The sequence below is a fragment of the Larimichthys crocea genome, chromosome XII, assembly GCF_000972845.2.
Source record: "Larimichthys crocea isolate SSNF chromosome XII, L_crocea_2.0, whole genome shotgun sequence".
Taxonomy (NCBI): Eukaryota; Metazoa; Chordata; class Actinopteri; family Sciaenidae; genus Larimichthys; species Larimichthys crocea.
Window position 1 is genome coordinate 5,342,086 of NC_040022.1, and position 24,272 is coordinate 5,366,357.

Sequence of the window (24,272 nt, forward strand, 5' to 3'; positions counted from 1 at the left end):
AGAGTAAATAAAAGGGCCAAACAACTTACAGCAGCTGACTTTTGGTGGTTAAAAATAAATGCTTCAATTTAGTTTCCAAAAATATGATCAGCAGTTGCATCAGTAGACATGCAACATGACTTCTTCACTATTACAAACCGAACGTATTCTACATTTCAAAAGGAAAACAACAAGAACGACAAACGTAGCGTGATGATTTAATATATTATGGTTTATTACTCATCACAAATGTCGTTATCATCATCAATTAAATACATCAGTTGTAGATCTGAAGGAATGAATTCAATTAGCTATGATTTTATTTCACTTTCGCCAGAGAGGGAGAGAGAGTGACATGTAAACTTAAAAACACAAAATACATAACGGCATGGGGCGAAAAACAGCTCAAAAGCTTTTTTAAATATTTGCATCAGTGGGGTTATTCCCAATCAAATGTAATCAAGAACGATGATTTCAATGCGGAAATGCACGAAGGACCAAGTAGAAATTAATTTCTTGATTCATCCTCGGTATTGCAGAGGTAAGTGCTGATTCCACAGAGGAAATCATAAGCTAGTGAGAGATTAATTTGATCTTCCCGACATCCCGACCCCTCTGAACAAAGAGAAATGAGATTATCGTCAAGACATGAGCTGCGAGGATGTATTGCTCACTAAATATTGTAGTCCACGGGCTTGTAAGTGTGCTCAGAAAAAGACCTACTGAAGCACGAATGTCATTTTTCCATGGCACCAATCTGATCGTCATAATCAGTGCACACTGTCAACAGTCATGGTGGAGGATGGTTTGCATAGACATGTTTAGTTTATCCTCACTAACACTACGCTAATCTGTGCCTATGAATGCACTGGCATCAAAATAGAGGAGGGAGGGAGTGTGTGATATCTGTATATTTAAATGACAGCCATGTAAAGACCTGAAATAAGTGAAAAAACAATGAGTATGGAGAACATGTTGGCTACAATTACACGAAAGTCCCTCTAATCCTTAACTACAAAAACAGTACAGTTAAAGAGCATCAATGTTTTTTGTTTTTTTTGCCATCAAATGGTTTTACACTAACTACCTGGCACTATTCATCGTATACTGATGGGGTTCAGTGCAGTTTAATGTATGCATAAATATTTTACAGTACAGAACACTGAGTGTAAATAGGTTAAGGAGTTAGTTCATAAGTCATTATGAATGTTACAACACAACTCAGTGAGACAGACATACTTAAGATCTCAAATGAAAGAACTTTCCAAAGTTCATAAATCACCTCTTAGTATATTATACAGTACGATTAAGACCTTCAACTCCCAAAACTTCTGTCTGAATCACTCATCTCACCGTTTGTTCTGTCACAGGCCCATTTTTCCACTCAAGTCTGTTTAATACTGTACTTCAGTAAACTGGAGACTTGTGAACCTAGAGTTAAGCAAACTGACAAGGACAGTAAACTTAAATAATAGCAAAGACATGCATTGAGTTTGCTGTGTAAAAGCATAGGCGTGCAAAGAAAAAATAAAACACTTAAATGATCCCCCTGCAACTACACTGTGTGTAGACAGCCATCGTTCCAGTCAACCAGGTGTCTCTTACTTACATAGAAAAATAGTCAGATCCAAAATAATAATAATAATTCATAATATACTATATTTGATTAAATTAACCACTTTGTACATAAATACATCAGAGCCCGAAGGTCAAAGATCAGAGGTTAATGCTACATTGGCACACCTGGCACCTCCAGTCAAGTGGCTTCCTATAGGTCCACAAGGCACAGATTTCAAGCTATGAAACCGGCCTGTTGACACTCTCGTTTTCTACGTTACTACACTAATGGAGTGGTCGACTTCAGTGGTGCTTTGTGACAAAATCACAAGTGCAAAAATCATCCTTCATTCTCTTAAGATACTTGAAATCATATTCTAATGGGTTTATGAATTTAAGCTTTTACCCATATTGAAATTTGGCTAGATAAAAAAACAAAAACAAAAAAAAACACACATGTAGGATTTTGTTCGTCAAAAGCAAAATACTAATTTTACAGATGGACATTTTGTATTCAGGAATTTACAGTTCCTGTCGACTGAAATAAAAACAATAAAAAACTCCCTGTGTGTTTTGTCAGAGACAAAAAAAAACACACATAAACGAACCATTAAAAAACAAACAAACAAACAAAAACAAAAAACAGCCACTGTATGGCGTCTGATTATATTTAGAATTTTCTCCCTCTTTTTCGCCTGTGGACATCCCTCCATTTTCTGCATCAGATTAATTCCAGTGACAGAAGAATTTGGAGAGGACCACAAACGATACAATGATAGTTTGACTTGAGAGAAAAAAAAAAAAAAGCAGACAGACTGAGAACAGGGAGAGCACACATGGAACAGTAACACATTTCACTATACGTACTACTAAGGCCACACTCACTCACAACATTTAACATGACAATAAATACATCCTCAACAACATTACTAGCATTTCTGCCTTCAGTGCCTGTGTTTGAGACAACTTCGAAGGGTTTTCTTTTCTTTTTGTTCCAGGAATCCAGATAATGTGTCCACAGATGAGAACTAATGGGGCATTTGGAGTACTAACAGGATCCTATGTACTGTAGGTAGATTTTTTTTTATTTACATACACTATGGCACCATTACTATTTCCACAAACCTTCAGTTCAACAGTCCCGATGTTTATCTAACCACTGCCATCAATCTGATTAAAACAATAAAAATGAAAACAAAGTGTAAAAACTAAAGGAGTAATGACTATAATCAGATTCACAGCCCATGCTCCAGTTGAAAAAGGAAATTTGTCCCATCTTACTAAAACTCAGTGAAAAAGAAAGCATTGACTGAAGAGCAAAAAGCCCCCCGAGGTGCTATTAAAACCATGATCCAGTTTTCTCCACCATAGTCCTAAGACTACATTTAGTCTCTGAAATGATGCGTTATAGAGGAAGCCATCCCATTTTTTTTCAGCATCCCTTTTCATTATCCTGGAATGACAGGGTGGAAAATTAGGCCGAATCTCTCGCTGCTGTGGCTCCATTTTTGTCCTCCAATTCTCCGCCCCCTTTGTCCTTTTTCTTCCCCCCTTTCTTCTTCTCTTTTTCTAGCCTCTCTTTCTCCTTCCTGAGCCTCTCTTTTTCAGCCTTTTCCTTTTCTTTCTTTTCCTTCATTTTTTTCTTCTCGTCTTCCTTTTCCTTCCTCTTGTCTTCTTTGCTCTTCTTCTTCTTCTTTACCTCTTCCTCTACAGCCACGGCATCCGCTGCGGGCGCAGCTTCTTTTTTTGAATCTGGGCAAGGCGGCAGAGGGGCGTTGTTTGCAGTAGGAGAGGGGATGGTAGGAGTAATCTGCTCAGAGACAATCTTAGGGGAGGGTGCTAAAGTGTTGGGTGGTGGTGCCGTGCTTTGTACTGGGGCTGAAGCAGTAGGCGGGCCCTGTGCTGAGGTGTCTTCTGAGGGCTGAGCAGGCCCGCGTGATGAGCTAGCTTCACCCCCAACTAAGGGGCTTTGAACATGGGGTGCCTGTCCCTTCTGGCCTGCCCCTGGAGGAATGGGTGGTTTATGGTTAGGGCCACGTCCTGGGCTTGATGTTACTGCAGGTGGGGAATGAGGTGACATGTACTCCATTCCTGATGGCCCTGAGAAGGAGCCCTTCTTGGTTTGGAAAGGAGCCTTGGACTTGCGGAAGCCAGGGAGTGAGAGCAGGCTAGAAGAGGCCCTGAGAGGTCCTGGTGGAGGGATGGAGCTACCCAGGAAAGAGAAGCTGCCGCCGGAGCTGATCGCGGCAGCACGGCGTTTGTACTCAAAGATGGCCCTTGTGCCATGAAGGCGACGGCCTGGTTGGTGTGTCAGCTCCCCTCTGGACTCCCTCCACTTCTTAACTTGGATGCTGCACTCCCTCTCGATGAGAGCCTCTGTGACTGGGAGGGTGACAATCTGGACCACACATCAGACAAGACAAGACAGACAGAGGAAGTGAACATTACTAGACTGGGCACTACGGGACAAAGTGACTCATAACTCGTGTCGCTGAGTAAAAACAGAAGCAGGTTTTGTTTATGTACGTGGACTACAGAGTCAAGAGAAAGAGACGCACCTCCTGTACTAATATGTCCTCTCTGATAGTGTCAGGTGAGATGTTCCTTAGACGTTCCATGGTCTCATACATGCCCTGTAGTTCCCGAAGTTTATCCACAGAGCCAAGCATTTGTTTTAGTAGTACCAGACCCACACGAAACACTATCTTCACCCCTGCAACCACAGACTTAAATTACATTTCTATCTACGGAGCAAAAATAAAAGTTTATTCTTAAAACTGGCAAAAAACACGATTAATAATTTATGAAAAATAATTAATCTAATCTCATATTAGATCATTAGAATTCACTCAACTAGAATAGACTGGTTGAACTGTGAAAAGTACCTTCACAGAAGAACATGTCCCACACACGCAGCACACAGGCCCAAGGTAAGGTGCGTGAGAAGATACACATGAACCACTCAGTCATGTAGAGAATCGGATCAATCTTGAACTTCTTAAGATGACGGTACGCCATCGGGCACGTACGCCGTAAGAGGGAGAAGAAGATCTCGCCATCCAGCTGGATCGCTTCCTAAAAAGACAAATAAATAATTACCTGTCAATAAAGCTCAGAAAACTAACATGAAGGTCTGACAAAGATCAAAGGTTCATTCACCCACCAGTCCAGCGCTGTAGTAACCTGGGAGATACTTCTCGCATATCTGGACGAGGCACCAAAAAGCTTGCTGTGAAAAAGAACCAAAAACCGTTAAGCTTGGCAATTGAAAACGGAGTTTAAATGTTTCAGAAAGTGTTGCGTTGAAACACAATTGCCTCAATTCCCATTTTTATTTCCCTCTTCTTTTTAGGGATCTGACTAAATCTTCTCACTCCTCCATCTTCCTGTATTTGCCACGAGTAAAGGATGGCAATGCTATGTTGTGACGTAGTGATATATAAACAATTATATATACAGCCTGCCTGTCCTTCTGTTGCACAGAAAACAGATGCAAGTGAAACACTGACAACAGTTTCAGTGGGTGAAGACACAGTTTGTCTTCTGCTACGAGACAATTAATTACAGCAACTGTTTAAAAATAACACATCAGTATCACTTCACAATAAAACGCCTTTACACAGACTACTATCGGTATACACCCATTTACATATGGAGCTGAATGAACTCGATTTAAACTGTCAGAATACAGAATAGAAGGTCAGCCCTCGCATTAACTGTGCGATGCAACTGTAACTCGAGTCCTGTCTGTATCGCACACGCTTGATATTTGCAGGATACCTTGTCAATGCAGCAGTGTCACCAGACTGCTTTCTGCTTCTATTTTTAATTTAGTAAGTAAACCCAAAGAATAAGCCACATAAAGACACGTCTTAGTTTTGTTTCGCTTTTGCATACTCTCATTCTTAAAAGTGTTCTCCTGATGAATGTAACATGTAGAGGAGCGATACACAGAAACATATCATGATATCTGATCAAGCCTCACTGCTTAAAAAAAGTGTATCTTGTGATGTGATGTTAACACATCTTCCTGTTTTTTTTTCTTAATAGTCTCATGGAAGTTATGACCTATGATACAATCTTATATAAAATATGTTAGGTAATGGAGGCATTTGGAGGTCAAGGAACACAAAAGTAAATTGTAAGGTATTAAATATTTTTCTATTCATTCTCGACCATCACCTCAGCAGGCATATGCATTAGCAGCACTGCAGCCACTGGAGCCTGGGCCTGGCAGTAGCCCTCATCCGGCCGGTAGATGGTGTAGGCCTTCAGGATCCGGTAGAGATCCTGTTGCCTGCAGGAACAAACAATTATTAACATGAAAAATGAGTGAGTGGCCAAATCCAAAAACATGTTTTTGTAAAACAGTCACTTACTTTATAAATGAATATATATTGCCATGCTCTTACATTAAACTTTGATTTCATATTTGTAATTCATTTCCTAATTTTCAATACCCTCTACTGGCATCATTTCTGTATAACATTGTTGTTTTTAGTTTGGCTCTTTTAAGTTACATCATTTCTTGGTGCCAGCCCAATTTCCCCATGGGAATCATGTATACTTACTGACAGATATATACACATAGGTACAGTTGCCAGGCTGTTATAAATCAACTCATGCATCCAGGATCAAAACATTGTGGTTACATAAAAGGAATGCAGTCAGTGTGCAGGTTTCGCTTTTCAATCATGTGTTTTTACTCAAAACAGAGTCTAAGTTTGTTTATTTATATATTTTACCCATGGCCACCACGAGCAGCAAACATCTCATGAAAGGGGAACTGTCTGTGGAGATCCTTCTCTATAATGTCCAGCCATTTAGCTTCTCCCTGCTCTCTCTCTAGCTCCTGTGGTAAAAGAAACATTAGATACAAGTGTTAGAAACAGTCTCATTAACTCATGGACTCCCGTTAGTTTCCCAATTAGCCATTAATGTGGATTAGACCGCAGAGTACTGTATGAAACCACATCTGAGTCTTCCTCAGACAACACAAACAATACTGATCAGACAGCTGGGACCCAGACCCAGCTGAGGACAGACCCCACCTCCAGCATGGACATGGACGCAGGACCCTGGCAGGATTACTGGTCCTGATAAGAGGCTTAGAGCGTTCTAGGTCTGCGCCTGCGCCACATTAGCACCCCTGGAGCTGAAATTACCTTACTGGGCCACCACTTACAAATACAATGGACCCCCACTATGAGCCAGTTACTGAGTCAAAATTTGATAGATGAGTCGATGATTAGTGTTTTTTTTTTTAATCTTCAATATTCTTCCTCTGTTGTCTCAGATACGTATTATGTGTAATGAATTGTACCTGTGCATTTTTCTATGTGAATTAATTACCCATATCCTAAACCTCTGCATACCATACAGCCTTTCAGTTAAATTTAAAAATGTAATAAAAAAAAAATAAAAAAATTACATACGTCAAATTTTCCAGGGTTGGCTTCTAGGAGCTCTTGGCTGTTGGACAGCAGCTGCCACGCTTTGGATCTGAGAGAAGACGGAATCCCTTTTCTGCAGCGCAATTTCACCTACACCGCACAGACAGACACACGGGGTGTTAGTTGTGCCATAATGTCAGTATAACCCATCGAATTACATCTAAAACATACCCAAAGGCATCTGAAAGGCTGGCATACATACCTTCTGGAAGCGATGTTTGATCCACTTATCCCAGTGGTGAAACATGTCAAGCCATTTTACCTCCCTCTGTCTGGCAACTTCAACTCGAACTTCCTTTTCACTGTGATAGTGAGTAATATAAAATGATTTCATCATTGACAAAACTGGGAAGTACTTTTTTTTTTTTTTCCAAATATTGCACTCTGATGTTTAGAGATTCGAAACTCTAATGTAATGGCACAAACGAATGAACTCACACTCATTTACATTCATTTGTACAACATTAGGGTGATCCTTATCCTGACTAGAATGCCACTACTGGTGGTAAATCAATAAACTTTAATTATTAAACAGTGGAAGTTCAATTAGCTCGTCAGAAAAGTAGAAGCAAATCTGACCCAAAAAGGAAAGAGAGGAAGAGAGCAGATGGGTGTGATTGGTGACACCATAGAGACACAAAGTCAGTACATACTGAGTCACAAAAGCACCCTCAGCATTATCTGAGTCAGACCAAAGGAAGATAAGAGATGGACAGATATGTTTAGAGCAGCAGAGACGGAGAAGAGGCCAGGACAGAGGGGGTGAGAGGAAGAAGAGAGGAAGGAGCACATGGATGACAGAATGAATGAGATAGTCGGGGAAGGCCAAGTGTGCGATTGAAAGGAAGATAGACAGACAGGTCTCACAGTTATCAGTGTAAACCAATTATCTGGCCATAATCTAATGATGTGTCACAATGCAAAAAGTGAACCTGCATGAAACCAAAGAGTAAAAAAAAAAAAAAGGAGAAGTATCTTTTTTTCCCCTCCTTCAAACAGCCACACTGATTATGTGTCTCTGATTTCAGAATATCTTACAGCTTTGTGTTGGACATAATGTAATCACAGAGGAACTGATCAATATTATGCAATGGCCAGGAGTGTAAGTCATTTGTTAATGTTCTAATACTTACCCGCTATCGCTGTACTGATTCCCACCTAGGAAGCCATATTTATCAGTGCGTCTGACAGCGAGGCCATTGATCTCTGAGTCTGAACCCACAGAGCTGCCATCTTCTCCCAGCCCAGACAGAGACTCCAGCGTCCCCGACATCAGGCTGGCTGACTCCAGGTAGCTGAGGGTGTCAGGGGCTGGCCGGTTGGAGTTGGGCAGTGGGAAGGCTGGCTCGTGGATCAGTGGGACAGTTGGGCTGGGGTGTTCGGCTCTGGTAGGGGTGCTGGGCAGCTCTGCTTCTCTTGCTTCACTGGGCATGGCAGGCTTTGGGGAGACAGGAGGAGGCTGACTTTGAGGGTTTTGTGCTTCTTGAAGTGGCTGAGGTTTCTCCTCTTCAGCCATTGCTGATGCGGCGGCATCGGTGGATGCTGGGGGTGCAGATGTGGGATTTGAGGTGGCAGCGGCTTGGTCTGCTGTAAATTGAACATCATCCATGACAGGATTTGGATTGTGGGTGACATGCACATTGGGGTAGAGATTGGGACCAGGATTGAGCTCAGGAGAGGGGGATGCCACTTGATTTCCGCCCTGAGCTGAAGGCTCACTTGACAGTGCTGGGGTCTCTGTTTCAGTATTCAAGAGCTCTGCAGCTGCAGGGTCACTGGTCACTGTGTCATTCTTAATAACATGAGCACCAGTCTCTGCATCTTTCCCTACTGAGTCCTCACTCTGTGGAGCAGGATCATGTACCAATAATGTGAGGGGGTTCTCAGTGAGTTTGGAAGGACTCGAGTTTGGGTTGAGAGTCAAAGATGCACCCCCTGACTGTGCTGCAGAAAGGTTTCCAGTCAAAGCTTTGTCGTGGTAGATGGAAGACTTGGGTATGGGTATCTCCCTGGCAGACTCTGGAACAGGGAGGTTGGGAGCAGGTGGTGCTGAAGAGGACGCCGGGATTGTTGGAGCTGCATGAGGATCACCCAGTGCAGGTGGTGATGGGGACAGGGTGGAGAGCTCAGCCATGATTCCACTCTGATCTCTCCTTCACAAACAGAGAGAAATGAGTTGGGTTTTGTCGGAGAGCAGCTATCAGTCCAGTCATAACTGTTGCAATAAATAAAACCTGCAGTACTGTACAAACAATTCCTTTGACATATTTATGGTGGGTAGAGAGCACATCTTTTCGGCAACAAATCATGGCCCTGGCAACTTTAAAGATCAACGCTTGACACAAAAGATGAAGGTGAAGCTCAGGCTATTTGCAATGAAGCATAAGGAGAGTTCCTTTTTCTTCAAATTGCATCAGAGAGCTGGATCGGGGAAGCAGCCAAATGACTGAACTCAATTTTGAAATTGTGGAAATTCTTCTGTGACATACACTGTGTGCTGTTTTACAAACTCAAAACCACCTTCAGCCTTCATTGTAACTTCAAATATGACATGTTGGTATGTTGTTTCTGCAAATTATTTTTAGACCAATCACTCTCTCAAAACTATATTTCACCCTTTTGCTGCACAGGCGTCTAATACCAGACAGTAAAAATGACTTTAGGATAGTATATAAGCGTGATTCAGCGACTTTAATTCAGAAAAAGCACATAAAAACCACACACAGAAATCTAAAAGCTTACACAAACTATAATATTCCGCTTTGCCACATTTGACTTCATGTACGAACAGTGTATTACTGCTGACAGGGCTGTATTAGCGGTCTCTTGTACAGATGTGCACTGGTATTTATCAACAAAGCGCCCCGGACACCATGGTGCTCCGGTCCTGTGCTGACGAAGCAGGTTCATATCTGTGGTGGAGACCCAGACAGCTAGCGGCTCATAACACCAGCCACTTTGTTGTCATGTCCTCGCTACAGGCCTCTCTCAACTTCCCGATTCGGCAAACAGGAGCATTGGTTTGCTAACAGCTAATAGTCAACACCCTCCCTTGCTTGCCAGGCCCTGGCCGAACAGTGTCCACGGCCTTGTCCCCCCCCGGTCAACTACAACTTCATCCCCGCTGCTCAACTCACCCACGACCGGCGTGTCACTGTGATCCGTCCGCCTGGAGAGCCAGGGGTTTCCAATCCGCACGTCCCCCCGCCACAGCTCCGGTTCCGCAACCTCCTCCGTAAAATGAAAACACGGAAAAAGAGAGAGAGAGAGCCGGGGCAGGAACCGCTGAGCTGGGTGAGGACCTGGAAGAGCAAACACGTCCTGCACTCGGCGAGACAGCTAGCTCCGTTAGCTTTATCAGGCTAACGTGAGTGTTAGCATTAGCTGTTTCTGTTAGCCTAGCCAGCTAGCTGACTGCATCGGTCAGACACTCGGACCTGCCGCGACCATTCTCACCAAATCCAGACAAGCTTCAAAGTAACAGTTTCATTCTGAAACAGAAAAAAGACTTTCTTTGTTTAATTTATCCAAGCACAGGGGCACGGGTACATCCAACACCCGCAGCCTGCATTTCCTACTGACAGCTACGTGCGTGTTCCCGTCAATGTCGTCGGACACACGCACGCACGCACCCGCACAGGAGCCTCCCTTCCAGGGCAGAAACATACCGCCGTCCACAAACTATGCATTATACATCAATGCACTGTCGTATCATGTTTCTTTTTTTATTTACATCATTTCCCCACAGCATTTCGTTTAGCCAAATTTGCGCACATTCCTGACAGTGTCTCTAGCAACCACGTGTGTTTATTTGTAACGCACCGTTAACGCAGGATACTCATCTGAAGAAGTTACAGAGAAATTGAACAAATAATTACTTAAAACCTTTTAAAAAAAAGATATTCCCCAAATTAAACCAACGATGAAAGTGCAAATAAACACTCATAATAAAAACGATAGAAGTCACCTCGATTTTTTTTCACTTACTGGTATGTTTTAGTTGAGCCACTAGATGGCGCAATCCACTTTAATTAAAAGCGCTTTGTTGTTGAATTCACACACACACACACACACACACACACACACACTCAAACACACACACACAGATATATTTGTAGGTGCCATATCATTTTACGAATCACACCAAACATACTCTCTCAGTATTCACCAGTGTTATGCTCCAGGTCTATGTTAGTAGACCAATCAATAATTATTATTATTTTATAATAAAACAACTTCAAATTGTCATGTTTTGTTTGGGGAGAGCGTACTAAGCCTTATTTGGAGACTGTGAGTCATCCTTCTGGTTTCATTTGCATAGTGGTAGCCATATAAATGTTGTGAGGATTGCTATGGAAAACCGCAGTAATACGGAGACACTCAGACATGTTGGAGCAGGGTCAAGTTATTCTGTGAGGGAACTCCCATGTAGTAAGTCTTTGTTGTACAGATAAATGCTAACCAGCTGGTTGTCATAGAGTCTGCAGACAAGTTTCCAAAAGAGTACCAAAAGGGAACCCTTTGCACTATGGATAAACAAAGTTCACTGTCTCCATGGAAATCCAGAGATGGAGAACTCCCAGTAATCATGTGTGTCCAGTAACCATTAGGAAACACATGCACATTAAACAAAAACAGTGAACTGAGTCAGTTCCCCAGGCTGTACAAACTTTCATTATGATATCATAATAAAATACACAAATGAAATCATTTGTGGAAAGTAAAAGCAGAAAGATGCAGCCTCTCCCTGTATTGAGAATCAAGTGTCAAATCACAAGCAAAGCCATGTTGAATATATTAAATAATTTTTATTACAAATTACAAAAAAGTTTTCACAATTATATTATTACAAAATATTATTTAAATTATGCAACATAAAATAGTTATATATATATATTAATAAAATACAAAATAAAATCTATATGTGTGTAGTAAATGCCTGTAGACTATATTGTATCCCTCGCTTAATCATAAATCATATATTGTTTACCAAGGTCGTTAATGTATGTGCATCACAACTATGCTATGAGCACTAGACTTGCAAATTACACAAATATAACGTAAAAAATTAATGCTTGTGCTTTATATAGTCACCTAATAGCAGGTTACTCTTCATGTGTGTATCTGGAGTACTGCAAGTCCAGCAGCTACTGGTGCGTGTTGCAGTAGATGAGGTCACATTAAGAGTCTTTGGAGTCATCCAAAGGGAATGTATTGACCCATGTCTGTGTGCGGGCTTGACACTGTTCCCAGTTGTACAGAGGCCTGTACTGAAAGTGACGCTGGGCTTTGTCTGTGCTGACGGTGAAGGAGGTACAAGCCACAGCTAAAGTGTAACAGTTCAGCAATGGCGTGAAGTTGTACACAGGGCTTAGTATCCAGCGGAGCAGGTCATTAAACATGGCCAGAAACCAGATGAACATTGTGGGCATACGGATCCTTCGGAAGTTAAACGTGGAGAGGAACAGCATGTTGAAGTCCTCATAGCTCTTGTATGGTGAATCATCATAGCAAAAGAAAGCTTCACCTCCCACTGTCTGTGGGCGCTCTAACAAGGCTCGGGCTGCAAGTAAATGCATCCAGGCCACGTTACCTAGCAACACAAAGACACAGGTAATTAGTTAGATTGAATTAGTTAAATCATTTACCTTATTAGAATTACTGTAGTATGCCTCGCGACTGTCACACCTTTTCACCTTTCCTTTTACCCTGCAATTCATGACCCTTTTTGAAGCATGTTTTTCCTGTTTTTATTAATATTTCTTATTTAAAGCGAAACCTATGTATGAATACATTCGAGAAAAATATAACTACATTTAAAGGACCAATGTGTAGTGGGATATAGCGTTAAAGTTACAGATTGTAATCAATTTAATACAGATCTGGCCTTGCCCTCCTCTTACTCAACCAGCTAGTTAGAGTACATAAGATGACAGCATTTACCATCATATACAGTGACACATATAGGCCAACATTACAACAGGATGTGTGGTGACAGACAAGATAAGTTCCATATACAGCTGGTACTCTGTTAACCACAAACAGTGATGGGTGTCTCATGTGAATGGGTACATCAATGAATAGATGAGCTTTGGTAGATCAGTATATTTTTAATGCATTAGTTTAAGTCCAGATTTTAATTAGATGCTCCAGCTCTGTAACATCTGCATCTGTCAGGGGTGCTCGGCTTAAGAGCTCGGCTTTTTTTTGTTTTGGTTTTTTTTTTATGTCTGGACTGGCTTCATAGTAAAATGCATCAATTACAACAAACACAGTTCCTGTAAAATGCAAGAGGAAGTGCCTTTCTATGATCACTGTACTTCTGCTTTTAGTACTGCTGGGAACATACATAGTCAGTCATCATTCTTGTCTTTTATCAGGTCCTCCATTGCAGTTCAGTATCCTCGTGTTTGTTTCCAGAGTTTAAAAATAGAGAGGTTGTTTTGGATTTTCAGATTATATTGGGGAACTCTGACGTTAACGTTGTGGTTTTGCCTCACTAAAAACAGTAAATTTACCTGCATATACCCGTCCATGTTCAGAGTTTTCTGGGACACCCCCGATGATCAATCCTCCCCTTTGTACACCCTGCTTGTAGAAATCCTTAATTAGCTCGTGCCCCTCACCATAGATTCCCGTTGGCCTCAGAGAGCACGTATATAGACACTTTCCACCCTTCACCTGGACAAGAGACAAAACAATAATTTCAGGAATCACACAGGAAGCATAGAGCAAAAACATATTTACACAATGGGTCAAAGGGTAGGTTTCTGTAGATTGTGATTGTAGGAGTGACACCACAGACAGGCCACAAGGCGATGATCTAGCATTCTGTGGCAACGTTGCACAAGAAGTTCCATCATCCTGAGCTAGAATTAAGGCACGCATTCAAAGTTGCACAACAGCTGTCTGAGTTACTCTGTCTTAAGATACGATCAAGATGATATAGTATCAGATCTGATATTCAGCATTATACTGCACAAACATACATACACATATCTGAAGGCCAATAATTCCACATAATAAGGTTCCATATCTGCAGCTTTTTTTGAATTACATTGCATTATTATGGTTTTATGAATGTTATTTTTACACTGTTGTTTTTTGTTTTTTATGTTTTTCTCAGTGTGTCTGAAAAATTTTAATAAATATGCCTCACTGTTGCTAGTTTAAAATGTACAGTATGAAAAGGTGAACTAAATGAAAAGAACAGAAACAATAACCATGTATTTGTGAAATGAATATAGTAAAAACATAAAATACCTCTGTGCCATTGGCTTCAAGCACAATTTTCTCTGCCTTTGCCTTGCTCTTAGGATAGGCCATAGTGTGTTTCACGTTGTATGGTGTATCTTCATTGCCCCTGCATAGAAAGAGTTAGAAGAGCATTTAGGAGAAAGTAAGCAGAGTGTTTTCCTGATCTTGCCACATATATGAGAAGAATGTGTTGGAATGATGATGCCAAATAAAGCACTAGAGCTCAGAGAGAAAAGTTGCACAAAGAGAGCTGGAAAGAAAACCAGGAGGAAGATTAAACCAGGAGGAAGATTAAACCAGGAAACCGTCAAGTGCCTCTGCAGACCTGTTGGAATGACTCTGTCTCTGAACAGAGACATTCCAACAAGAGTAGACAATGGTTCATTCTTATGGTGTGATTTCACTTTATGACATGAACCCAGTGAGAATGCCAAATATTACTCTGAGGTACAGCTGAAGCTATGTGAGTGCCAACACACACACATAAGTGATATTTTTTCAAAGACGTCTTTGGACTGTGGGAGGAACCCAAACAGACACGGGGAGAACATACAAACTCTACACAGAAAGGCCCCAGCCGAGGTTTGAACCAGGAAACACTGCCCCACCGTGCCACCCTTCTTTTCTCTATTTCACACGTAAAAACACTTTTAGAGAGGCACTGAAGTTGGCTTCGCCATCTCGCACATACCCGTAAAGAGTCTGACTATGAATGGCACACCACTCCCTATATTTAAACTACATAAACACTGTATTTGGTGAGTGTGGAGTGTGAAGTAATGACAAAGCTCTGACTCATGCCAAATTCAGTCTAGGATAATTATTTTGGTATTTGGTAAACAATAAATGATGAATGATGTATGCCTGGAGACGGTGTTTGGAAACAACATTCTTCCACATAAGTTTGAAGAAACAGTCAACTGCAAGTGCCACGTTAGTGTCTTTTACAGGTGAAAAACAGGACAAAATATTTGTAGATGAGTGTGTACATTCTTAAAATACCATAGCTTTTGTCAACAGTGCGCCTGTCATAAGAGATTTATAAAATATGCACTTACAAGTGTGTAATGAACAGATATGTTCATTCACATGGAGATAGTCTATAGAGGTTATTATACAACTGACACTAAGTCGCAGGACTATTTTTACATAATGACAAGACAACTGGGGACGTATGCTCGCAATGAAAGCTGCAAACATATTCAAGCGGCAGACATAACACAAAAGATCAGTATAATTGGTGTGACAGAAAGTTAAAGAGTGAGCCCCCTAAAGGACTCTAAAACCCCCTTGATTAGATCCCTAGGATACTTCACACAGTGTGTCATGTCTCCACCCAATCATATCTTTTCTGTACAGGCATAGTGCGTCCTAGGATAGTGAATTTAGAAGAAAAGGGAACAGATACAAGATAGTGACAACAGCAACGTAAATGAAAGAGCAAACGCATTTCTCAAAATGGCAGTGTAAAGTTCAGTGAGGAAAACACAGCAGAATAAAGGAAAGACAGATTTACATTTTTTGTGCTTCACCTGATAAAGGGGTCTCCGTGGATGTTGGGACCAATTACTTCCATGCTGCTGGTGTAGACCAGGGCCTGGATGCCACACTCCACACAGGCATTGATCACATTCTCTGTTCCTGAGAAGAGAGAGAATGTTGTCATTTAGATAGATAATGAATAGATAATGAATGCTGGTGTTAAATAGATCAGGCTGAATTCTGTTGGGTAACACATAATTTGCTCAATCCTCAAAAGCCACGACTGCTTTTGACACGTTAGATTATTCAGTGTGTCCGCAGTGTTTATTTTTTTTCAAGCCTTTTTATTTTCGATAGAGAATGTGGTCGGATTCGAACCCTAGGCTGCCGTGGCATGGACTGAGCCTTTGTACATGGGACAGCTGCTCTACCAACTGAGCTAAACACCGCCCCATCCAACATTTATTAATTCCTGCTGTGAATCCTTCAATGGCTGACCCAACATCGTATCTGGTCCGCAGGCCTTAAATTGAGTAACACGATGAATTTGACCTGGATTTAAACAGGAAATTCATAAGATGTAGGTCATCAACATGTGTTCTGTTTAGCTGAGAGGAAGAAAACACATTTTTCAGAAACCTGGTCTCTATTGCAACAGTGGACACGCAGTGGAAGGAAATATGGACGCAGTTGTATCAAATACTTTTCAGGTCTTTTAGACTTGAAGTATTCAGAAGTCGGGTCCTAGAGGGAGTGGAGGAGTAGAGGGCACAGTCCACAGGCTGTAAAGTTACATGTGGTCCAGGTTAGCAGCAGAGATTAAAAGAAAGCTTGATAACAGATGGAATATGTTTTAAGAATGATAGGTCATGCTTAAAATTGTTCTCTTGCTATCTGGGTATTTGGCTGATCAACAAACAAGATTTAAAGCCATGCTGTGTTGTGCCCTTTGAAGCTGCACTGACCAGCAGTGCAAAAGCTAAACATCAGCTTCAGTTATCTTCTGCAGATCATGAGTCTGCAGAAAAGTATTTGGACAGCTTGGACAAAGTGTACTGACTGACAATGCCAACCATAGAGCCATCCAGCTAGCATTAACAATATGACAGATTTTCAGTAAAAAAAAAAAAAAGGCTCATTAAAGTGGTAAAGGTTTGAAATATAAAACTGGTCTTACAGGTGCACCCCAGTGCCTGGGGGTTTTGACAATTCTCCAAACACCTTAGGAGTGTTGTGCCAGGAAGATCTGAAGCTAAACAAATCTCTGTTTGTTAACTCCATCTCCAGAAAAGAGGGAGTTCACAGAAATAAGCATGAATTCCCTCTGAGACTAACACAGAAATGTGGTTATGAATTCTTGTAATATTTCTCAGCTGGAAAATCTGGACTGAACTACGCAAATAAAGTTCAAGAGAGGGCAGAATCAATCCCTCCCTCTGTTCCTCTGCTTTACTCAGGTGGACAAACAAAAGGCGGAAAACATCAAATATGTTCAGCTGAGGAAGTTCTGGTACTTCAAAACATTAAAAACACGATATCAGACATGCTGCTGTTGTCAACAAAAGATTGTGGAGTTTTCTGATGCATACAGCTCAAGGCTTTCTGATGCATACAGCTCAAGGCTTCGGGTGTCTGAATTTAAATTCTATATACACACACACACACACACACACACACCAAGCGCCAAGAAGCACACGTGTCATAATATATATATATATATATATATATATATACCACACGTGTATATATCTATATAGATATATAGATATATATATATATATTATATATATAATATATATATTATATATATATATATATATATATAAAAAATATATATCTAGATATATATATATATGATTATGAATTCTTGTAATATTTCTCAGCTGGAAAAAGAAACAGAAAAACCGGCTGTTCCAGAGACAGCAGGCATCAAGTTCCCTGACTGCAAATCAGCAGGAGTCACACTGCACAGTCATAGGATGAAACTGCCAAGCTCAGTAGGCCAGAAGAAGATCAAGGCTATTGAGCAGAAATCCAGTATGTTTACGAGTAATGTAATACTGTTTTAAGCAACTGACTGATTGCTTTGTTTGTCTTCACAGACAATATTTTCATTTGTCTGGCCCCCAGACTTCATTCATTAAATCATCAGTTTGCTTTATTCCCAAAAAGGGAGGGAGATTTTGTGGGTCCATTAGAAAACTCATGCCTCACATCTAATATAAGACCAATACTGATAATTTGTGATATATTTCCTTGTGGATTATATATAATTTCTCTTCTGTTTTTTTCTATTTATGGTATATCTATGAGAGTTAAATTCATGTAATTATGTAAGAATGAAAGAATCCTCTTAGACAGCATTAATACAATCTGGTGACTCACCCCTAAATCACAAACTAATAGGGTTAAGCAGTTAAGCATGCTGTTTTACACTGAAGTAGTATCAAGAAAAGGATATGGGCAACATGTTTAAAATCATTATGGCCACCGTTTTTTAAACCATGGGTAAATGCAAGAATGTGTTTCCTTGGTTTGTTTCCCAAACATTCACAAAACAGCAATCACCCAATGATGTAATCACCACTCCCTTAAAGATTTTGTCTCTAAGGAACTAACCTGTGACGTTAACAGAATAGATGAGGGTCTCTGGAATTCTGTGCCAAACGTCCACCAAGCTGGCTGTATGGATGACAACATCGGCCCCGTGTGAGGCCTTCAACACGCTGCCGTAGTCTGTGATGTCACCCTTGATGACCACCACCTTTGTCCGCTCTGAGGGGAAAAACAGGAAGAAACAGTGACAATGATGCAGTACACCATGCGATTCTGGATAAGGACTGATCGGACCAATAAAAGAGTAAGGATGTAATCACTTTGTTTACCAAAACATTACAAAGCAGACAAAAGGATGTTTTTGAGGCTAACCCAGTTAAATAAAAAAACACAGCAAATATCATCATTATGCTCAACTCTTCCTCACACAAGACAGATACTTGTGGGATTGCATGATGTTTTTAATTAGACAAAAATGTTTAGCGTCTTCATGAACATCTTTCTATTCTATTCATTAATGGTCAATTCAGTCAGTGGAGGGAAAGTACACAGGAGTCCAAGATGTCTATGATGAAAGGTTTATTGAAGTATGATCAAGGAGAATGGAGGATTTATCAATACACTCAGAAAAGAGCCACAACTACCCAGTGTCCATAAAAGTCATATTCAATGTGTCTACAGTATTAGTCTGCAGACAGGGAAATGTGTGTCCAGTGTTATCTGACTCTGTGAAAGCTTCTAAGTTATGTACCTATCTGTTGTGTCTTGGGAGTCAGGATAAGGAGACAGACTTATCCTCTGACCTTGGTTACCATAGAAATGATCAGAATGGGGCTTGGTTTTCTAGACACAAGCATATATACAGCTGCTCTGTATCTCGAGGAGAAAAGTCAGTGTCCCCATAGCAATATAAGATTTAACACTTTCTTTACAGTGACCTCAATACATTCAATACCTGTGTAGCGCCTATGTGTGGCTTACTAGAATAGAAAATTCCCTCACTGTCTTTAACCGGTGGTTTACCGTAGCGCCCATGCACTCTCCTTGAAATATTGATAGATAAGAATACCTGTAGCTGATATTGAACAGGAGTGGACTTTTGGACACTGAGCTGAGATTCTTTTGCAATTCAGACACTCCTTATCAAGGATGTGCACAGGGCCTGGCTAAAGTTGGCTTGAGCAACAGCCCATTTGGCTGAGCTGCCTCTGGAAAGGGGGGAAAATAAATAATATATTTTAACTTTCAGCTATTGTGGCTGCATAAATACAATCAGCTCATAAAGCTGCTAAAGTTAGACCAAATAAAAATCCCTATATCATCCAAACTTTTATTCATTTTTGATAGGCATATTTAATGATTGATTGTTTTTTTTGGCAGGATGATTATGAAAAACTTTTTCCAAGCTTGGGAGAGAAGGCAAGGCAGAGTATCTATCTATCTATCTATAATATTTTTTAAATGTTTGACCACTGCTGCTGGCACTTAGGGGTAAGGTTACGGTTTTCCAGAGTAGAGCAACAGCCTCTCAAATGTGTGCATGTCCCTGCTCTCTCTGGAATTTGCATTCTTGTCTGTAATTTTACTAATTACATACTTGTTTAATTACAGACCTTTTCAGTATTTCAATTTAGCTTACACACCAACGGGGATAAAACCACACACAAGTCAACATCTAATTTTTCTCTGGCTATGAGGCCCACACTGGGTGCTACTGAGACTAGTCTATCCTGTTACTGTCAGCTGATCTCTCAGGGGCCCGAATGAGACTGAATCAACAGCAGGACTCTGTGCTGTCTGACAATAAATGATGAAAGCTGAACAAAGCATTTCCCACTGAGGGATAGAGGCGTCATTTGTGGTTCGGCTAGGCACATTCCTGACGCTGATAAGGGAAAAGCTTACTGTTTGCCTGGCTTTTAATTTAATTGCTGTGGGTTTTTTCCCCCTTATAAAAAAGAACATGTCAGAAACAGCATGTGAACCACCCCAGGTCAGAATAACTGTCTCCATGGAAAACAACGCCTATATTCTGTTGTCATTTCAGAGTACACAGTGACAGGTTGAAACACCTTTATCCTGGCACAGGATATGTAGAACTGGTTATTTAGAGAGTGACATCTGGCAGGAAAGAGAGGGACTATCCTTGATCTCTGCAGAATATGACCCAGTGACCATGAAGCATGTGAGGAAAAAGAATGTCAGACCATGTTAGTGTGTTTTCCATTTAGAGACCACAACCACAACCTAACACAACTCCTGTTTATTTATAGTGTTTGTTACCGCCTGGCTAAAATTACATACACTTCCATTACGACCATTTAAACAAAGAGATGGGTAAGATGGGAAGAGTCAATATAGTAAGTCTTACAAGTCTAATATAAGACAGGAATGAGGGGACAAACCATGCAAATGACCACTGAAGAAAACATTGGCATTACACAGCTGGCATGCGTGCAGAAACATTTCATCAAGCCAAATTTTTAAAAGCTGACTGAGGATCTTAAATGCTGTTTCAGAGACATTGCGGTACTGTTCAAGGAGAAATCCACTGCGGATGTAGTGACCCAATAATAAAAGCTGAAACTAAATTAAAGCAAGACCCAAGGAAACATGCGTATAACTGTTTGGGTCTTAGAGTCCAGCATGGCTGATATGGGATAAAGGTTTCAATGAACTTATAACAGCAGAGCGTCAGCTCGTCTTACCTGTGCTGAGTTCATTTAAACTTAAGTCCAAATGTTTGTCAAACACACGGACCTCCACCAGTTTGTCCTCCTTCTCCAGCAAGGTACTCAGTAGGTGTCTGCCGAGGAATCCGGCACCTCCGGTTATCAAATAGACGAGACCCGTCTTATTTTCAGACATGCTGTGGTGATGTGGTGCAGCTAAACAGGCGGGGTATCCACTTCTCCAACTCTCCCGGTGAGCACTGAACGCTGCACGACAGACGGGGTATTAAGAAGACTACGTGCGTCTGCGCCGCTCAGGTCCACGCCCACTACATGACATAGATCTATATGACTCGTCCCAAGTGTCGCAGGACGTGGGCCGTGTGGTCACGTTGTTGACGCCAGTCAGAGCTTGGTCAACAAGAGGGTTAGGTTAAGAAAAAGATCCTGGTTTTGGTTCAGATAAATACGTAAGCTCTCATGGAGGCGTATCGAGAAGTCTGTGCAGTCCAGCACAGACGGGGTGAAACACATAGGAGTTATCTTCAAACATAGACATTATGATAAATAGATAATATTAGCTATAATAAAAATGATAAAGAATATGGAACTATTGGATGAATAATGGATTGGATGAATATGGAACTACTGGGTGAACCTATCTATCTATCTATCTATCTATCTATCTATCTATCTATCTAGCTGTGCTCTCCAATTTTAGACCTGCCTCCCACTTGCCTTTTCTTTCTAAGGTTTTAGAAAAAGTTGTTTTTATTCAGTTACAGACATTTTTGGAGATCAATTCCTCTGCTCCTCAAGTGCATCTCTGCCCTGTGGGGTGCCACAGAGATCTATTCTCGTCCCTATTCTGTTTTCATTGTATATGCTACCTCTGGGATCAGTTGTTTAAAAAAAACACAACCTGTCCTTTCACTTTTGTGCTGAAGATTTGCAGATATATATGCCCATGAGACCAAACGAAAACACTGCACTTTCTAAGCTGCTGGACTGCATTACAGATATAAAGCAGTGGCTGGCACAGAATTTTGTTTCGTTCACCATTTATGATGAATGTTTTCACCACAAACTCTCGTCAAAAATCTTGGGGTAACATTTGATTATGGACTCAAATTTGACAAACAGATTAGCTCTGTTGTCAGGACAAGCTTTTTTCAGCTCCTTCTCATGGCCAAAGTGAAGTCTTTTCTATCTATCTATCTATCTTTTAATTATTTATGTTTTCAGTCCTCTATCTGTACTTTTTTCTGTCCTTGTGCTGGGTGTAACTTACTGCATACTGTTTCCCGATTGGGAGAATTACAACACAAATCTGGCACGTGTGCACATGGGCACAGCCAAATACCAGAAGCTTAAAGTAACATTACATTCATTCCGCTTTGTACAGTCTGTCCCACTACATCATATAGAATCACATATTATCATGTTACCATATAGGAGGCAGAACAACGTGGTCAATGTTATTTCATATTCAATATTATAAGGGGAGGATGGAACATCCACAAAGTCTGTGACTGATTTTAACTTCCAGAAAAAACAATATAAAATAATAAAACCAGAGCTTTGATCCACCCCATTTAGCCTTTAATTATATACATAGAGTGGCTTGCAAAAGTATTTAACCCTCTTAAAAGTTATGCAATTGTTTGAAGTACAAATTAGATTTATTTCTGTGTAACACTTTATTTTGAAAGACTGACCCTCAAACACCCTTCCCCTATGAAGCTCCAAATTTATGCTGATGAGACGTTCTGTCCTAACAAGGACAGGGTTGGCCTCCGTCTATAAATCATTAACGTAAACTCCTATTAAGTATCATTGGTGAGACTGTGAACCTGAAAGAAAAGGTGAAAATGAAGACCAAATAGAACTATCTAGATAAAGTAATAAACATTCACAAATGAGGAAAAGGCTACAAAATTATATCTAAGTGTAAGGATATCCCAGCTGGGTCAAAAGGAAGCAGCATACAACCAAGGCACTCAAAACTCAATATTAACAGAGATCAGTGACTGAGAGTGGAGTAAAGGTGCATCAGTCAACCATATCAAGAACCTTCCTTATAACTGGCCTGTGTGTATTGGTAAAAGCACTTCAAAGCATGCCTGTGTACCAAAAAGTACAAGCGCAATCTTGGGAGGGAAGGGCTATTATCACTTCTATGTTTATGGAGATTAGCATGAATGAACCAGCGCCTTGGATAAACTTTTTGGCCAAAAATGAAAGCACTAAGGGTCTTGCACATTCCAGGACAAACACAACACCAAAAGACTGGAGGAAATGCCTCTCAAACATTGTGCAAAGCCCAACAACACATTAAGCGCTTATTGTAGCAACAGGTGGCTCTACCAAGTACAACTATGTAGGGTGTGAAATACTTGTGATTATGATGACTTTTTGATTAATGGCTTTGAAAAATGAATTTTAAAGCGTTTGAGTTAGGAATTTAATACTGAATGGAACAACAGTGGGTTTCTAATACAGGCAAATCTAATACATTTTAAGGTGCTGAATACTTTGGAAATGTATCGATTTAAAGCCTTATCTTCTTTAAGTGCAGAATGCAAAACCAGTAAGATTTTAATATTAGTCAGTCCACCGTAATTGGACTGGTTTTTATTATCTTCCCTCAGAATACTTTACTACTATATTATCAGTGGGTTCAATGGGTTACTTTTGGTCCTTGAACTGCGGCCAAACTCTCTGTCAAGGCCATTATACGTTGTTATTCGGAGGCCACATAATCAGGTGAGATCTAGTAAAAGATCTTTCCTTGTTTTTACTGTGTCATTTAGAGGGTAGCAGTATGAATAACAGTGATACACACACAAGCACGCACACTTTGGGGATTTTCATACTTTCAGATTAGGTGGAGTGTGTGTTCCTGTACACGTAAACATGAGCAAGAGTCAACAAGAGTCAAGAGAGTCAACCAGCCGATGGGAATGTCGCTAGTTGATGCAGATATTTTGTTATGAATCAAAATACAAGATGAACAGAAATATTGACCTGACGATGATGGTAGGGGAAAGGTTAGGCGCTAAACGTTTTAACAAGTCATCCTCTGTAGGAACATGGATGTCTACACAAAATTTCAACTAACAGTTCTTGAGATATTTCCCTTGAGACAAACTGCGCTGGCTAAAACAATAATGTCAATGTGCAAAAAGTCATCGAGCTAAAAACAAAGCTGTGGAGACGAGGAGCTGATTGTAGAGGCCGAGAAGTTCACTGCTTTCTAGCACTAAATCCTCACGTCATTTTTAAAATGTTAACCCCACCCAGAGCTGCATCAATG

At 40.6% G+C, this 24,272-nt stretch overlaps 2 protein-coding genes across 2 annotated transcripts; both read right to left on the reverse strand.

Annotated features, from left to right (window-relative positions):
- Nucleotides 1-185: 185 nt before the first annotated feature.
- tbc1d10b (TBC1 domain family, member 10b) lies at nucleotides 186-10,619 on the reverse strand. Its single transcript, XM_027285114.1, has 10 exons — nucleotides 10,127-10,619; nucleotides 8,123-9,142; nucleotides 7,192-7,291; nucleotides 6,972-7,079; nucleotides 6,282-6,388; nucleotides 5,719-5,833; nucleotides 4,700-4,765; nucleotides 4,422-4,611; nucleotides 4,095-4,249; nucleotides 186-3,934 (listed from the first exon to the last, which is right to left on the reverse strand). Exons 2-10 carry the CDS (start codon nucleotides 9,121-9,123, stop codon nucleotides 3,011-3,013), a joined length of 2,766 nt encoding a protein of 921 aa, XP_027140915.1. The 5' UTR covers nucleotides 9,124-9,142; nucleotides 10,127-10,619; the 3' UTR covers nucleotides 186-3,010.
- A 1,251-nt stretch (nucleotides 10,620-11,870) lies between these two features.
- Nucleotides 11,871-21,238, reverse strand: hsd3b7 (hydroxy-delta-5-steroid dehydrogenase, 3 beta- and steroid delta-isomerase). Its single transcript, XM_010744954.3, has 6 exons — nucleotides 20,993-21,238; nucleotides 18,348-18,503; nucleotides 15,779-15,887; nucleotides 14,253-14,352; nucleotides 13,508-13,670; nucleotides 11,871-12,582 (listed from the first exon to the last, which is right to left on the reverse strand). The coding sequence occupies exons 1-6, from the start codon at nucleotides 21,150-21,152 to the stop codon at nucleotides 12,170-12,172; spliced, it is 1,101 nt and encodes a 366-aa protein (XP_010743256.1). The 5' UTR covers nucleotides 21,153-21,238; the 3' UTR covers nucleotides 11,871-12,169.
- Nucleotides 21,239-24,272: the final 3,034 nt, after the last annotated feature.